Source organism: Octopus bimaculoides, chromosome 22 (genome assembly GCF_046866305.1).
Source record: "Octopus bimaculoides isolate indiv1 chromosome 22, ASM4686630v1, whole genome shotgun sequence".
In the NCBI taxonomy this organism is placed as follows: Eukaryota; Metazoa; Mollusca; class Cephalopoda; order Octopoda; family Octopodidae; genus Octopus; species Octopus bimaculoides.
In genome coordinates, this window is record NC_142949.1 from 36,280,498 (window position 1) to 36,299,198 (window position 18,701).

Sequence of the window (18,701 nt, forward strand, 5' to 3'; positions counted from 1 at the left end):
TATACACACAGACAAATATATATATCTGCTATACATTTTACAGAATATTCCATAAGAAGAGGGGACTTTGCTCTAATGAGTAAATAATATGTATGCATGGGTGTGTGAGTGCATGCATATAAGCACACATTTTTATTTATTTATATATTTATATATATATATATATATATATATATATATATATACACACACACACACACACACAAAGGGTGGGCAAAAAGTCATGCACCGAAACATTTGTCATTTTGCTTGTACTATGTTATTAGTATTGACATGTGCAATATATATTAAATGAGTTTTGGTGCATGACTTTTGACCCACTGGTTATCTTATGGAACATTCTATAGCCAAACTACTTACATCCTGGTGAAGTATGCAATCACTCACCTGTAAAATTGAACGCCATATCAAATCCCTTCTCCTCCACTTTACTTTCCTCTTCCTGCTTGTCAGGTTGGCTGTTGGAGTCGAAGAAACCATCGTTCATTTGTCGTTTGGCGTGGTGCATAGTAAACAGGTTGATGGCAATAATTTGAATGAGCATGGGAGTGGAGAAACTTTGTGAGGTCACGTGAGCTGGGAGGCTGGTGAGTAACTTCTCAGAGAGACAAGCAGCACGTTCATAGTCTAAATGGGGAAGAGAACAATAGAATGTGGTAAACATATTGAATCATCATATCTTCCCTAATGCCTGCTTTTCCATGCTTATAGGGGCCAGAGGACATTTATTGAGGCAGGTTTTCTACAGTTGGATACCCTTGTTGTCACCTACTTGGAAATGCTTAACACTGCTTGTATGATAGCAACACTTACAACACAAACCATAAAGGACAGTTGGAACAGATTACAAACACGTGTACATACATATGTGTGTGTGTGTGTATGTGTGTGTGTGTATGTGTGTGTGTATATATATATATATATATATATATATATATATATTTCATATATTATTTTTTTCATTTTTTACTTCTTTGTAAAAAACATTTTCATTCTCCCTCTTCTTGATAATTTGCCATGCAATGAAAGCCAGTTAGAAATCTTTATTAAAATATGCTTCCAGTTTAGCATTCTGCCTTATTATTATTTTTCATTTTCCTATATATATATATATATATATATATATATATATATTACACACACATACATATACACATGTAACTGTATATTACCTTCACATATATATAATATACATGCACACATATTTATAGTAATCACATATCTATGTGCACATTGTATACATACGTCTAGATTACATGCACAACGTTAAGACTTCTAATGGTGGTTTGCATTTGAGATCAAGCAGAGTTATCTACCTTGATCATGAATGTGAAATTCTGATTTTGTCCGTTATCTAGTACTTTAACCCTAACAAACATTTTGTGCCTGATACACCATTTCTACACAAAGATTAGAATGTGTAGATCTGCACATTACACACACACTATATAGACCAGACTTGTTATGTACTTAATAATACACACATGCACATCAGTGTAGAGCAAAAATCTATGGTTCTGATAAAGTTAAAGATTACATATATCATTTACTTTTCGTTTCCTTTCGATATAAGCAAAAAAAAAGCAAAGCCTGGCAGATGCACATTGTAAGAGCACATCTTTGATGCTAGTCTGATTCTGATGAAGTTCTATTCTAAGCCTTAACCACAAATATTACATAAATTTTCATTTGAAACTTGTATGTAAATGGCATTGAAAGCAGAGTTGGTACAGAAACAATTGTAATTTATCATCAAAGATGTGTTGAAGTATTTCTTTGTCTTATTATTTGAATTATTATACATATATTCTTCTGTAGTCCAAATACTGTCATCTTGTACTAATATATATTTGTCCTGTTTCAAACACTGTTTTAATATATTAATATATAAGGGTCTCATTATGTTGCAAACACCATCTTAATATAACGATGTCTTTTGATAAGCTATGGGCCAAACACTATCTTGATGCAACAATATATATTTGTCTTTTGTTATGTTCCAAACACCACTCTAACATACTAATACATGCCTTTTGTTCAATTATGTTCCAGACATTAATTAAGCAATGAATTAATTATCTTACTTAACCCTACTAATCTTACATAATTCTCTACCCACTGCTCTTTGCTCATAGATTAATTAATTATTAAAAGAAATATAAAAACAAATTTGCCTCCTACCAGCTTTGAGGTGTATGAGGGCGTGGAACTGTAGAAAGGCCGCAATAAGCTCACTCATCGACAGCTTGCCTTTGAAGTCAGTCCTGCAACAGATGAGATGGGGTAACAACAATGGAGGTGGGTACAAAAAGGGAATGTCAGGGCAAAGTAAAAGAAAAATGGATAACAATGATAGTGGAAGGTATACAAAAATATGGAGGGCATAAAATATTAGAGGGCTAACAACGATGTTGAAGGGTTATACTCAAGGAGTGTCAGATAAAAGTTGATAGGTATACAGGATGGATATAAACTGACCCTTGTAGAAGAGTTGTAATTTATTTTATGAAGCCCAGAGGAATGAAAGGCATAGTTAACATTGGTAGGATTTGAACTCAGAAAGTAGATAGTAAGAACAAACAATGCAAAACATTTTGTCAAATACTATAATGATTTACATTTTATGAAAATTAATATTATCCCAAGCCACCTCTAGCAAGGCTATGAGACCTCCCTGCCAATGCTTCGCGACCACCCCCAGGGGGTTGGGAACCCCTCAGCTAGAAGAAATGCTGCTAAGCATTTTGTCTGATGGCCAACAATTCTGCAAGCTCATCGTGTAAATGTCAGTCTATTATAATTGCTGGTATATATATATATATATATATATATATATATATATATATATATATAAAGAGAGAGAGAGCAGAAGATAAAAGAGGGCAAAAGTTGCTTAGAAGTGAAACATACGAGTCTTTGGCAAGTTTGCTGTAGAACTTCTCAAGGTTGGTAGCAGCCACAGGGAAGGGGTGCCTCACTGCTAAACTGCGGATGTAATAAAACACTGTGGTCAGCTTGTTACCACGGGCTGCCTCAAGTATGGCCAGCTGGTTGTAGGGTTGACCTGAAAATTGAATCAACAGAAACAAAATTGTTTTATGTATTCATGCATAAATGTTTCTCTACATACACTCAAACACAACATGGTCGATTCTCCTATCCAAAAAAAAACAAAAAAAACAAACAAACAACAGATGAGGGTCACTCTCTCCATCAAATTGATGTTTCCTGAACAGGTGCACCAGTGTCCCACACATCAAGTGTTGAAGTGAGCACAGAGCAATATAAGGTGAAGTGTTCTGCTCAAGAACACACCACCCTAAATAAACCTACACAGACAGATACATGTGTGTATAGAGAGAGAGAGAGAGAGAGAGAGAGAGAGAGTTAAAAATACATCGACAGTGTACTGTTGTTAGATATACGGTCAACATTTCTTTAACTTACCATTTGATGGTACCAAATTAGCAGCATGCCAGTAATACGTTTGTGCTTGATCCACTTCTTGGCGGTAACGAGCTTCAACAACAACAACATTTCAGTTAGGATTCAATAAAACTGAACACACAATTGATATAAACAAAACAATTCTAAAACTGGTCAACAAAACTGGATTAGAAACAAGGTCTGCCATCAACAATCTCAAAATGATGAACACAGTAATAATAATAATGGTTTTAAATTTTTGCTACAAGGGCAGTAATTTTGGGGGAGGGGATAAGTCAATTACATTGACCCCAGTTCATAACTGGTGCTTATTTCATCAACCCCGAAAGGATGAAAGGCAAAGTCAACCCTGCCAGAATTTGAATTCAGAGCATGAAGACAGAAGAAATAATGCTAAGCATTCCGTCCAGCATGCTAATGATTCTGCCAGCTTGAATCCTTTCTATTATAGGCACACGGATGAAATTTTGAGGGAGAAGGCTAATCGGTTACATCAACTCCAGTGCATAACTGGTACTTATTTCATCGACCCCGGAAGGATGAAAGGCAGCATTTGAACTTTCTAATGGAAGCACAAGGCTTGCAATTTTTGGAAAGGTCTAATCAATTACATTGATACTAATACATTATTTCTAAAAGACAATTTCAAGCAACAGCACCATGGAGCCATTCTACAGGTATTGTGCGTAATGCTGTGACTGTACTTACCGATATCTCCCAAATGAACAAGGCAATGCTGACAGATGTAGAAACAGGAGTTCTTTTTGGGAGGAGTGATTTTCGCTTTTAAAGGATTTTTCTCTTCAAGATAGGAAAGAAAGAAATAAAATAATAATTAATTGGATTAAGATTATTTTCATAAATTATAAGATTATACCAAATACAATATGAAAGCTAAAACATTCCATATACTGAAGTGTGTCCACATGTATCATTCCTACCTCCCTACATCTCTCCCACTGCACTATTCTACGTTTTCTCATCCATTGATATTGTTCTCTGCATCCATACATGACATTGATTTCCTCCATCCCCACACAGGACCATTGAATTCTACCTTCATGCACTTCACCCGACTCTCTCTCTCTTCCTCAACTGTTCCCCACTCAAACACATAATCTCCATCTTGTACCCCCTCACCACCACCATTTATCCTATTACTGCTTGCTTATTGTACCCCTCTATCTCCAATTTCAGACACCCTCAACAATCCTCAGCCCCCATATCCACCCTTTAACCCCACCCAATTCTTACAGATGTTGCCCTCTCCTCTCCCCTCCACACCAACCCCATGCACTTTTGCAAGCCCCCCCACCCCGCCCACAGTTTCATTGTCCCCACTCTTACTAGCCTCACACCTCAAGGTGGGGCCATTTAGCTCCCCTTCAAGAACCTGCTCTCCCACCCACCCCTCTCATACCTTCACCCTCATCTGCTGACATAAAGACTCTGCTCACCCCCCACCCTCCGGCTTTGAGACTTGCAAACTGCAGGAGTAGAGCACTGGGGTCACACTGAGGTGGTTGGCAGTAAGAGGGGCAACCAGCTGAGAGAGAAATAATGAGAGGGGAGAGAGAGAGAGAGAGAGAGAGAAAAAGAATGAGAGGGGAGAGAGAGAGAGAGAGAGAGAGAGAAAGAGAGAGAGAGAAAAAAGAATGAGAGGGGAGAGAGAGAGAGAGAAAAAATGAGAGGGGGCAGAGAGGGAGAGAGAGAGAGAGAGAGAAAGAATGAGAGGGGAGAGAGAGAGAGAGAAAGAATGAGAGGGGACAGAGAGAGAGAGAGAGAAAAAGAATGAGAGGGGAGAGAGAGAGAGAGAAAGAATGAGAGGGGAGAGAGAGAGAGAGAGAAAGAATGAGAGGGGGCAGAGAGAGAGAGAGAGAGAAAGAATGAGAGGGGGCAGAGAGGGGGAAGAGAGAGAAAGAATGAGAGGTGAGAGAGAGAGAGAAAGAATGAAAGGGGGCAGAGAGGGAGAGAATGAGAGGGGAGAGAGAGAGAGAAAGAATGGGTGGGGACAAAGAGAGAAAGAATGAGAGGGGGCAGAGAGAAAGAGAGACAAGTAGAATGAGAAAAAACAAAAAAGTAGATAAGATTTAGTATCTAATAAGATTTTTGTTCACCAAACATTGTAGAAATTTCTCATTAACCCCCCCACCCCCCACCCCCCCACCCCCACCCCCGACAAAGCCCCCAACAGCTATTGGTGCTGATCCTTGGCACACATGGCTTCACACAGTTGGTGTTGCAAAGATTTATTCTTACCTTTTATAATTCCATAAGCTGAAGATTTCCGCCTGAAAGGCAGGTCCAACTTGAAGGTCGTACATAGTAGCTGTAATAACTGGAAAAGAAGGAGAGATGGAAGGATAAGTGAACGAGTGTGCAGGCAAGCAGTCGTGCTTTGGTCGGTGTGTCATTATAGATATGCCATCAACATGAAATAGTTAATAAATTAATTGTAAATAATTACACAGGGAGGGGATAAGAAAATATTTAGACGATGACTAATATTGTTTAAATAGCGTCTTGGCTTTTTATCTTTTACTTGTTTCAAGTCAGTGGACTGAGGCCAAGCTGGGGCACCACCGTCAACAATTTAGTCAGACAAATTAACCCCAGTATTTTATTTTTTTGCAGTCTGGTCCTTATTTTGTTGATCTCTTTAATGAGCTGTATTTAATTATTTCAGATAGTTTTGTCCTAATGCTCTAGAAACTTTGCCAATTCATCACAGAGTGTTGTGACATGTGGGTTATCATATGGAGTATTACAAAATGCTGTACAGTGAATCATACAGTACAGCTCCATGGAGCACTGAGACATGTTATGGGCTGTTGGGGAGTGCCATGTAGTGTTGTGGTGTGTCGTGGGGTGCTGCGGCGTGTCGCAGGGTATTGTGGAGTGTCACAGGGTGTTGCAGAGTGTTGTGATGTGTTGTGAAGTGTTATGGAAGTTGTAAGGCGTTATGGAGAATTGGTGATTTGCTACAGAACAATGTGACATGTTATGGAGTGTTGTGGGGTGTCATGGGTGGTTGTGCTCTGTTATGGAGTGCTACAAAACATTGTGAAGTGTCACAGTGACTCGTGGAGAGCCATTGAATATATCATGAGAGTGTTATGGTGCTTCACAAGGTGTGCGTTACTGTCAAAACAGACAATTAATATTGTACGAACCTGAAGGTAGAACCCACTTGCTGTTTCAAGGAACAGATTGAGGCTGGCTTGCACTTCGAGTCTTTTTGGATTCTGGGAACAAAAAGAGAAGAAAAAAAAATGGCCAATACTCAAAATTATCACTGATTTTATAACTTCAGCACAAACTCGAGTCACAGAAGGAAATTAAAAACAAATCAACATCACCCACTCTCTCACCATCACCACCACCACCACCACCCTCATCATCATCATTACTATCACAACCAGTACCACCATTACCACCATCATCATCATCATCATGAATATTTGAATTTCAATGTTGATGAAGTGTTTTATTTAGATTTTTCTCTCTTTCTTTCTTTATGACAGATGTGTCGTTTTCTAATCAGCTTAACCCCTCCCCCTGAAATTGTTGGCTTTGTACCAAAACTTGATCATTGTGGGGTCAATGTTATCGGTTTTCCAAAGCCTGCAGGAGTCAGATGGAATTTGTGGAGGTAGAATTTCCAGGGCTGGATGCCGTTTCAATTACTGACCCTCACCCCGTTTCCAAATAAGGTAATATTTCCCCTTGACTAAACATGCTTTCACAGAAGTTTACAAATTGAAGGAGAACACCATTTGCATGAACTTGCTTCTAACCATCATGTGATGTGAAGACAAGAAGACAGTGACACACACACACACACACACACACACACACACACACGAGTAAGCACATAAATGCAAAACAAGGTGGTGAAAAACAGTATTCAATTACCAAAGGTAGAGTAATAAGCTTTTTTATTAAACCTACAAAAACATGTTTTTACAGCTTTAATTAAAAAAAGTATATATATATATATATATATATATATATATATATATATATATATATATATATATACATACACACACACTTATGCATACACGTATGCACATATGCATACACTTATATACATATACACACACATATATTCAATGGGCTTCTTTCAGTTTCCATCCACCAAATCTGCTCACAGGGCTTTAGTCAGACCAGGGCTGTAATAGATGTTTGCCCAAGGTGCTATGCAGTTGGACTGAACCCAAACCAAATGGCTGGAAAGTAAACTTGTTACCCTAAAGCCTTATCATGTAACTCAAACACTTAGAGATTTTGTTAGTGGAAGGGTGAAAATGTTGATGCTAGCAAAATTTCTTCTGCAGGCAAGGGGGAGGGGGGTTCCTATCGTTGCTCTTTGTGGTTGCTCACTGTATTAAAACTGGCAGCCAAACTGCCATCAAATAACCTTTTAGCATTGAAACCAACCAGATCCAGCCTCTCACACATACCCTACAATGTCATTCTAAATATAAATCTCATCACTGAAATCTGAAAAGCTATCAGATAATGCATGATGAATTCTAAACACTGCATTTGACAGTGGAGATAAATATTAGCTTTTGGTATTAATACTGCCCCTGTCACTAATATATATATTTTAAACAAGATAACTGACTAATTGTGACACCAGCACCTGGGTCCATATGACCAAGAAGTCAATGTGGGAGTTTCTCTCATGCTATCTACTTCAATATAGTTTATTCTAACAGAACATTCATGTTTGAGTGGAGATAAATATTACTTCTCAGTATTAATACTGCCTCTGTTGTTGATAAATATATTTTTTAACTAAAATTAGAGCTAATGGGGATAAATAGTTGATTAAACTGGACCTACGATACGGTTGGTAAATTTATTCTATAGATTCAAGAAGAATGAGATACCAAAGTCAGTTCTGAAGGGGATCTTTACTTAGAGGGTGAGTGCAAGACATGAACACCAGAAGGAATTTTGTCTACCACCCCACTCGTTCTGAAAGCCACCACCCTTTACAGAACCTTCTCCTCACCATTCAACCGTTACATGGTCCTCTCTCCCCTGTTTCAACTACCTACACACCTTACAGTTAACACCTTTTACAGGGCCCTACCTCCTCTGATTCTACCCACCACCACCACCACCACCGCCACAAACAAGACAAAATTGTCCCCCACCCTCACTCTTCCAAGTACACCTAAGTATATCCTTTTTTGTATCTCTTTAATAAATTAAAAAAAAACAAAAAGGAGGGCCATAGGTAAAAGTATTTCTTTAAAAAAATTTTTTTAAATATATATAAAAGATGCGTCCATACCCTCACCTGATTGTCCTTAGCTTGAGTTTGAAGGGTGTTAATTTGATTTTTGAAAGCATGGTTCCACCTGGAGAGAAAAAAAACAACAGCAACAATTAACATATTGGGGTGGAAAAAAACAAAGCAAAAAAAAAAACTGACAGTGACAGAGAAGAGAGAGGTGAACTGTACCCAACAGAGTATATCAATAGCCAAATGTTGTGGTTCATATATTCCTCTGATGAAAATGGTTTTTTTTTTCTAATAATGTAATGTCTTCATTAATCAATTAAAAATTCATTGGAAGCAGTTGCAGTGAATTGACACATTATCTATCAGTTGTTATATATATATTATGGCACATGTGCCCAGCATCGCCTTCCTGGCACTTGTGCCAGATGGTATGTGTAACGACATTCCAGCGAGATCGTTGCCAGTGCCGCCGAAGTGGCTCTTGTGCGGGTGGCACGTAAAATACACCATTTTGAGCGTGGCCATTACCAGTACCGCCTAACTGGCCTTCATGCCGGTGGCACATAAAAGCACCCACTACACTCTCGGAGTGGTTGGTGTTAGGAAGGGCATCCAGCTGTAGAAACTCTGCCAAATCAGATTGGAGCCTGGTGTTGCCATCTGGTTTCACCAGTCCTCAGTCAAATCATCCAACCCATGCTAGCATGGAAAGCGGACGTTAAACGACGATGATATATATATATATATATATATATATAAAACACACACACCTCCAATACTAAATGCATAGAAAAGCCCCCAGAAAGGAGATGTTTAAGTAGAATGAAAGAGCAGCAGAATGCAGACAATAAAAAGACAAGGGGTAAAAGAAGTGTGCAGAGACATGACTTACAGGTCTTGTTCCACTTTCTTGTCCAAAGCATATTCTAAATCCATTATCAGCAGCTTCTTGTAAAGATCCTCCAGCTTTTGACGTGATACCCAAACTTCAGACACATTCTTGCTAGGATCTACAACAGAGGAGCAATTTAGGGTTTAGTCAAATCAATATTTACAGATTTACTTTAAAATATATTTAATAACTTTTCGATTTAATAATAATATTCAAATGTAAATGTTCCTTGGATGGTTGGTTTCTTCACTCTTGCTGTTCATCATACAGAGAGAAGGAGAGAGAGAAAGAGTAAAATAAATAAAGAGTTAACCTAAGAGGTACAGGATTAGTGCACATAATAGGTTTGGAGGGCAGACAATGCGTAAATGAATACTACATGCACACACATTGAGAAAAAAAGAATTTATCAACCCCCAAAAGGATGCTGGGGAAAATGCCTTGCAGCATTTTGTCCATCTTTACGTTCAGAGTTCAAATGCCACGAGGGTCGAGTTTGAAAGAATTAGAAGATCCAGCAAATGTTTACATGGTTTCCCCTCCTGGGAGAGGGAGGAGGGGGAGATGAGAGGTCAAGATTATGTGTCTTTAATTCAAATATGAACACTAACCCTTTTGACACCAGCCTGATAGAGACCAGCTCAATACCTTCCAATACAATTTTAGGTGAGAACTTTTATATTAAGCTCAACTGCAACTCCTGTCCTAATAAGTGGAGGAAAACAAGAACTTTACTGAATTTTTCTGGATTGTTGATCATATTAAAATTGATAGAAACATACAAAGTATTTTGATGGAAATATAGTGAGAAAATGATTGACCCTTTAACATACTGATTAAAACAGGTAGAATATTTGGGCCAGTTATGGTCAGTTTAACCTTTAGCATTCGGATTTCTTAGTCAAATGCATATTCATCCACATTGTTTTGAATTAATCACACATTATTTTGTAGCTTCAAAATTTCAATGGTGTGATTGTCTATTTTTAGAATGACCTTGTAGGGTAGGTGTGAAATGTTGGATTTGGTTACTTTAAACATAAAACTGGTATAATATTTGGGCCAGATATGGCCAGTTTAAATGCAAAAGAGTGAAGTAAAAGGGTTTTGTATCAAAGAACCAGGACTGATCACTGACAGGTTTACTAGTGGAAGAACGAAAGAGAATTTAGTATGTATGACTGACTTGTTAGTTGTAGAAAGTTCATGTACAACAGTGGTGCCTTTCACAGAAAATGACAACATGACCTCAAATTTCACCATCTCTAGTACTAGACATGAAGTCCAGAGATGAGGAGCTTTAAATAATTTAGGTTAAATCAACTTTGACCTCCAGCTGTTTACAACAATTTCATGTAATTAAATATCAACATATCGCATAGCTCGACTTAATGAGGGTGGTAGTATAGTCAAAGAATGGGACAGCTAACTCCTGCGCAATAGGTACAGCATGGCTAAAGCTTGCATTATATGCTATAAGTACGTCAGTGCTAAAGCCTGTGCTGTTGGTGCAGCCAGGCTGAAGCCCACACTATAAGCACAACCCAGCTAAAACCTGCACTATAGGTGCAGCCCAGCTAAAACCTGCACTATAGGTGCAGCCCAGCTAAGGCCTGCGCTATAGGCACAGCAAAGATAAAACCTGCGCTGTAGGTTTTATCATCAAATCAGGCCTCAATAATGTTCACCAGATCTAAAGATCTTCCTGTCTGTACCAGTAGAACATTCAAACTAATTGAAATCTGTTCTGATTTAGTCATTAACAGATATCAGCTAGATTTGGTTACTCAGATCCCAAGTTCAAATGTCAGTTTAGCCTCGAAGGTAAATGCCAATAAAAATGCAATTATAGTTATTGAACAACCATGTCTTTCCCTCAGGTTCCAAACACTATACTATACACACAAGACCATTACAATTTGTGCTACAGGCACTCGACAACTAAAGCTCACACTATGGGCACCCAACAACCAGAGCCTACACTCAGGCATTAAGCAACCAAAACCTGTATTATAAGCACTAGAACAGTGGTTCTCAGTAGGCCCTTGCAAATCAATGAGACTGATACCATTAACATTCTGCTTTAACTGCTGTAAACTGACACCTATAGAAAACTCCTGAGTGAGGAGGGAATTCCAGAGGATTGACACTCTGGGAAGGGAGGATTGTGAATAGTGGTTGGTGTAAGGCTTGTGGGTTACAAGGCTTATTGATGATGTCACTTGAGTGACAAGAGATGAATGAGTAAGGGGGAGAGCGATGGATGAATAGAGGTGGCACGAGTTGAGCCAATTCTGAGGAACAGAGGCCATCAAAGTAACAATAGAAAAAGGCAGAGATGACAGGATGTTCGTAGAGCAGAGAATGGGGTATGTTAGTGAGTGACATTATGGCAATTGTCAGGGTGTGTGGCCTAGTGGTCAGGCTGTTGCACTCATTACCTTTGGTGTCATGGTTTCAATTCCCAGACTGAGTAGCATTTTGCATTCTTGAGCAAAACTTCATTTTATGCTACTCCAGTCCACTCAGCTGTAAATGGGTTACCCTGTGGTGGAACAGTGTTCTGTTCAAGGGGTATGTTGGCCTGCCCACCTAGCCAGTGGGGGGGGGGTTATGTTACGCAATGAGGGGTTAGGGTATGAGAGAAAGGCCAAAGCAGAAGAGAGGTTGAGAGTGATCAGGTGGATGGTAATAATGAAAGACAAATGAAGAAACAGCAGGAATATGAAGATTATAAAAACACAAAACAAATGGTGAATGACATATTTCTGAATACAGCGACAGATAAGAGAACAAAGGATCTTAAGCCTTTTAGATTATCATTATTGGCTCATTGTTAAATACTGACCCTGAAAAAGTAGCTAAGATGCTTGGTGCACTTTTGGCAATATGAATATTGCCAAAAGACAAAGAAAATGAGGTTTCGTGTCTTATATGAGTTCTAGCCTGTGTTGGAAGCAAGATCTTTTTAGTCAAGAAAGGGAGCACCAAAGTTGCATAATTCTATCATTCTGAATTTAAATTTGCGTTGCTAGTTGTTGCATAGAGGCGTAAATGGGTACAGACAGGCTGAGAGCTGGATAGAGAGATGAACAGACAGGAAAGATAGACAGAAACAGACAGAACATAAACAGAACAAACGGGGGAAGGAGGTGAGAGAGAGAGAGAGAGAGAGAGAGAGAGAGAGAGAGAGAGAGAGAGAAAGAGAGAGAGAGAAAGAGAGAGAGCCGGACAAGTAGGCAGAAAGACATACACAAGTTGTCAGGTAGAAAAATAAATGGGGTGGGTTTATACAAGAGGAATGTGGGTGCCAAAGAGCTCAGATCATGATGATGATGATGATGATCGTGGTGACCATGACATTTGTTCATGTTGTTGCAGCTGTTGCATTTACTGCACAACCTTAGTCAAGCTCTCGTGGCTCTGGCAGTGGCACAGACTCAAGTGGGAGAGAAACTACGGGGGGAGGGGCGAAGCAAAAAAACAAAAAACAAAACAGGACACGCACATCTGGCATTGAAAGATTTCATTCGCTGAACAAAACCCGAGGGCGGTGGGGGGTGAGGGGGTAGTGACACAGTGAGGCTCCGCGCCCGTCCGCACGCGCGCAACCGTAAGATATCACGAAGTGTCCAACATGACAAGCGAAGAGGAAACATGCGCAGACATGCATGAATGGTGTGGAGACGAGATTGGAACCCTAAGCAGAGGTGAAGATGGTGGTGGTGGTGGTGGCGGCAGTGGTGTTTCTGATGGTGGCAGGTGGTATACTAGTGCTAATGTAACTAAAACATTGGATGTGGTACTGTGGTTACTGTTGGTTGGTATTCGTGGCAAATGTTTCTACGACACTTGGGTTAGTGTTGGTGTGGTGGTGGTGGTATTATTAATTTGTGTTGTAATTAGTACCAGTAACATCAGTACTAATTAAGTGCAGTAGAGAAAGATAGAAAAAAAAAACACCATTATTACTACTATTACTCCTACCACCCGTATCACCACTGATGTTATTTATCAGTGGTGATAACTCATGCATGAAAAGTAGCAGCAGCAGCAGCAGTAGTAGTAGTAAGGCAGTGGTAGCGTGGGGGGTAATCGCCGATTGAAAAATTATTGTTGCTGTTGGTATGGAAGGCTTATACGGGATATGTTAAAAATTTCATTCCTCCCTCACTCCTACCCACAAGCCATACGAATATTACCACCACCGCCGTCGAAGTTACGATTATCACCACTGGATACCACCAACACCAGCGCCTATACTATAGCTACTATCACTATTCCAGTCATTACTATAAATAACAATAATAGAAACTATTAATACTACTACTACTACTACAGCTGCTTTGTGGAGTCTCCACAAGAAGCAACAGAACGAAAACAGTGAGTGGTGGTGAGAGAAGACGATGAGAGGGGGACAGTTCAATGTGATGTTAAGAGTAACTATTGGGGGGGGAGGGATTTAGAGGGAATACAAATAAATGGGAGGCAAAAAAATGTATGAAAGATGACAAGCATATACACATACATAGAGAGAGGGGGGAAGACGATATATATATATATAGAGAGAGAGAGAGAGAGAGAGAGAGAGAGAGAGAGAGAGAGAGAGAGAGAGAGAGAGAGAGAGAGAGAGAGAGAGAGAGAGAGAGAGAGAGAGAGAGGAAGAAGTGACGGGATAGAGAGTATGTGAGGGAAAAGAAAAAGAAAACAGATGAGAGGGAAAAGAGAGAGAGAGAGAAAGAATACGAGTTATAAAAATGGGGAAAGGTATGAGGGTATGACTGGGAAAAAGAGAGGAGACAGGCGGGAGTAGTAGGAGGGAAGATTTACAGAAAGAGAGCGGAAGAGGACAGGGAGGGATAGGAAAAGAAAGAGTGAAGAGGGGAGGTGGTTGGGAGAAGGATGAGTAGGAGAAAGCGTGTAAGAGTTGAAAGGGGGAGTTAAGGTTAACGCGACTATCGTGACCACTACAAACGGCAGCTAGAAATAGCAGCCAAATCTCGCTCAACTCACACTACCACTTTCTACTCTAGGAAGAGTAGAAAGAAGGGAATGAACAAGTGCGAGAGGAGGAAGGAGAAGAGGGGGAAAAGACAAAGGTGAGAAGGAAGAAGTAAAGAGGCAGAAGAGAAGGGAAACAACCGTAACATGACTGTAGACAAACACTCGTCTGGATATCACGTCCAAGTGCGTGTGTGCATCGGTGACCTGTGGCTGTTCGATTTGCTGGAAATAGCAGCCAAATGTCTTTCATATCATCCTTGCTGTTTTCAGAAACAGAAAAAGAAAGCAAATCACCTTGGGAAATGGGTATCTAGGTGCACGGTACTTTTAGACTTTGACAGCATAGTCACGGCAGGAAAGTCTTTAATGAGAACTGACCTAACCAGAGGTTTAAACAGCTGGCCATAACATCGTCCAGTTTCATAAAGTTCCAATTTTATTTATTTATTTATTTTCCATTTCCGGTATAGAAAATCTGAACAACACGCGAGAATAGAGAAGAGAATAGATAAAAAGTTTTTGTTTTTTTTTAGTATTAAAAAAAAAATCATAAATGATTTATTGAAATAAAACAAATCTGATATATTACGGTGGCTGTGAGGTAAGAAGTTCGCTTCCCAACGACATGGTTCCAGGTTCATTAACTCTGCGTGGCACCTTACCTTCTACCATATCCTTATGCCAACCAACCGAAACTTTGTTAGAGAATTTGGTAGATGGAAACTGAAAGAAGCCCATCGTACTATGTGTTTGTGTGTCTTTGTGTTTATGCTTATCCCCAACACCACCACCACCGCTTGACAACCGGTGTTGGTTTGTTTGCGTCCGAGTAACCTAGCAGTTCGGCGTAAGAAGTCCGTACAATAAATATCAGGTCTAGGTCTAACAAAAAAAGAAAGAAAGAAGTACCAAGGTCAATTCAGTCGACTTCAAACCCTTATAAACAGTGCTCCAGCACGGCCGCAGTCCAGTGACTGAAACAAGTAGAAGAATTGATTTTGCATTGAATGATCCCGCGTTACCGCGATGAGGGTAACAAATGCGTTTCCACAGAGAACCCACCAATATCTGACACCTGCAAAAGCATGTCTGACCCAGTTTCTGTCAATCAAATCTACTCACAAGCTTTGGTCAGCCTAGGGCTATAGTAGATGACACACAGCAGGATTGAGCCCAAAACCATATGGTTTGGAAGCAAACTTCTTACCACACAGCCATACTTATGCCTATTATCAACAGATCAAAATTTCAAAAGCTTCATCTGTAGAAACTACTTCAAGAGTTCTTAGACATTACTCGAATTAAGGTTTCTGATAAGTGGAGCAGAGGAATGTGTGTAGACATGTGTCTGTGTGGTCCCTAATTCAATATTATTAGAATCCATTTAATGAATTATTGTAAATTCTGGTAATAAAAGCCATGTCGTATCCAATGGGATTACTTTGAATTACTAAGAAAACACACACACAAATACACACATGTACACAAACACATACACGTGCTCTAATAATTGTTCCATTTAACACAAGCAGCAACAGCAACAAAGAAATATAATAGCCATAGATTTTATTTTCCTTTCTTATTTTCCCTGCCTTTTTTTTTTGTTCTTCCTTTTTCTTCCATTTCCACCCCACAACTACCCCCCATACAGCTAACAACACTTGTTCAATTTGCAAAAGATACTCAAAGAAACATATTGAGTTTAATCTAAGAGATGATAGAGAGAAAACAATATCAACTGAACAACTAAAAAAAAAACCACTACAAGAATCTCGGCCAATTATAGAATTTCCATACAAATCAAATACAGTTATCGCAATTAATGATAAAAAAAAAAAAATGAAAAAAAAAAAAAATGAAAAAAAAAAAAAAGGAAAAAATATGGAATTTAAAAAAATTAGATCACTTTCTCTCTCTCTCTCTCTTTCTCTCTGGTGTTCTTTTACTGGCCACCTTTATCTTAGATGTCTTTGAGAGAGGAAACATTGATGGTTCCACAGACATCTTGCCAAAGATAATAATCGGAAAATATTTTTTCTGCTAGAACAAAGCCACAAATGATTCTTTTATAATCAACTGCAAAAACTATAGTAATGAGCCTTCATAAAGTTGATTGATCTGCTAGAAACAACAGTGAAATCTTCCTCAAATTACATGATAGTCTTTAACAAAAAAAAAAAAAAAAAGAATATATTATACAGGGTTGGCCAAAAGTCACCCAACAGTAAATCCCCGGAAGGATGAAAGGCAAAGTTGACCATGGCAGAATTTGAACACAGAATGTAAATATGGATGAAATGCCTCTAAGCATTTTGTCCAGCATGCTAACGATTCTGTCAGCTCGTCACCTTCATAACGATGATAATTAAAGAATTTGTTACATACCAGCCACAGTTGCCTTCAAAGCTTCTGCTTGTCTATAAAAGAAAGACAGAAAGAAAGATGGATTAGCTTTAAGAAATACAAGAAAGATACATGACAACTAGAAGAAAAACACTTAAATGGCATTACGTATTAGACATATAAGGAAAGCTAGTAGACACACCAAACATAGAATATACCAACCCTTAAATCACAATCATCATCAATACCACCCCATCCCTCAAGCAATCATGGTTTCAGTATCCTACAGTTTGTCTCCAGCACCTGTCAAGAGTTCTTCAAGGTACACAAGTATTTACACCTCTAAGTTTCACTCTCTCTGTGTGGTCAGTTCATTTACTCATTAGCATTTAATCCTTCAGCACTGATCCCACTAGTGTAGCTGGGAGGTGGGTCAGTTTGCACTGGGCAGCACTTTTAGGTCTACTGTAGGCAATGTGTTTTTTTTTTTGTGGGACCCAGGGGTGGCAAACAGAAGGGCCGCCCCCAAGCAGCACACATTCTAGCTATGCCAGTGAATGTAATGCTTATTTATTCACTCGTAATTGAACCATATTCGATGACCGGCACCTATGCCAGTGGAGCACTAACAGCACCATCCGAGCGTGATCATTGCCAGAGCAGCTGTCTGGCTTCCATGCTAGTGGCACGTATATAACACCATTTGAGTGAGATCGTTAGCAGCGTCGCCTTCCTGGAACTTGTGCCAGTGGCACGTTAGAAAATCATTCGAGCGAGGTCGTTGCCAGTGCTGCTGGACTGGCTCCTGTGCAGGTGGCACATAAAATACACCAATTTGAACGTGGCACGTAAAAGCATATACATACACACACACAAGTATATACATACACACACAAGTATACACACACACACAGAAGCATATACATACATACATACACACACAAGTATATACACACATACATACATACAAGTATATACACACATACATACATACAAGTATATACATACACACACACAAGTATATACATACACACACACAAGTATATACATGCATATACACACATACATGCACACAAACATATATACATACACATATACATACATGTATATGCACACATACACATGTATGTACACATACACACACACATATATATATAACCAGACAATACATAATAGCATGCATACACACAGACTACAATTGCATACACAATAAAACATCACACAAATACAATAGCATACACCTCAATATGTAAATTATATTTCCGTTAAAATTTTAATAAATATATCAAAGACATAACTATGTGTCCTGTTAATAATAGATTTTGGTATTGAGTTTTTCAAAAAACAATATTCCTGCAGAACACACACACAAACAGACACACACAGATATGTATGCACACAATCTCTAGGTCTGTGTTTGTGTATGAAATTATAAAATAAAAATTGCTCAATATCTATTTATCTCAAAGATATTAAATCTTCCTGTTATGTATTTGCCACAAACACTGTGTGTGTGTGTGTGTTGTGTAGGGTATGCGTGAGTCTGTGAGTGGTGTGTCTATAAGTACACATAAAAAGACCGACACACACACACACACAAATACAGATCTACATACATTTTGTATTGTGACATGTACGCATTTACATGATGGTCTCTTTCAATCCTCCACCCTCTCGTCTGTATGTGTGTGTGTATGCATATACATATATACTGACAGTTTATTTATGAGTGTATGTATCATATATACAAAT

At 38.9% G+C, this 18,701-nt stretch overlaps 1 protein-coding gene across 5 annotated transcripts in view; it reads right to left on the minus strand.

The window, feature by feature from the left end:
* The window catches only part of LOC106883714 (uncharacterized), a 63,429-nt gene that overhangs the window by 11,869 nt on the left and 32,859 nt on the right, over positions 1-18,701 (minus strand). For 3 of the 5 annotated variants that reach the window (XM_089339623.1, XM_089339621.1, XM_089339619.1), the window contains exons 2-11: positions 16,992-17,023; positions 9,603-9,720; positions 8,759-8,825; positions 6,621-6,692; positions 5,707-5,785; positions 4,156-4,248; positions 3,448-3,519; positions 2,911-3,064; positions 2,182-2,264; positions 388-627 (exon numbers count right to left, since the gene is read on the minus strand). In XM_089339623.1, the coding sequence (XP_089195749.1) occupies positions 388-627; positions 2,182-2,264; positions 2,911-3,064; positions 3,448-3,519; positions 4,156-4,248; positions 5,707-5,785; positions 6,621-6,692; positions 8,759-8,825; positions 9,603-9,720; positions 16,992-17,023 (1,010 nt within the window). The remainder of the gene's footprint in view (positions 1-387; positions 628-2,181; positions 2,265-2,910; positions 3,065-3,447; positions 3,520-4,155; positions 4,249-5,706; positions 5,786-6,620; positions 6,693-8,758; positions 8,826-9,602; positions 9,721-16,991; positions 17,024-18,701) is intronic. The other 2 variants (XM_089339622.1, XM_089339620.1) reach the window with 1 other exon arrangement.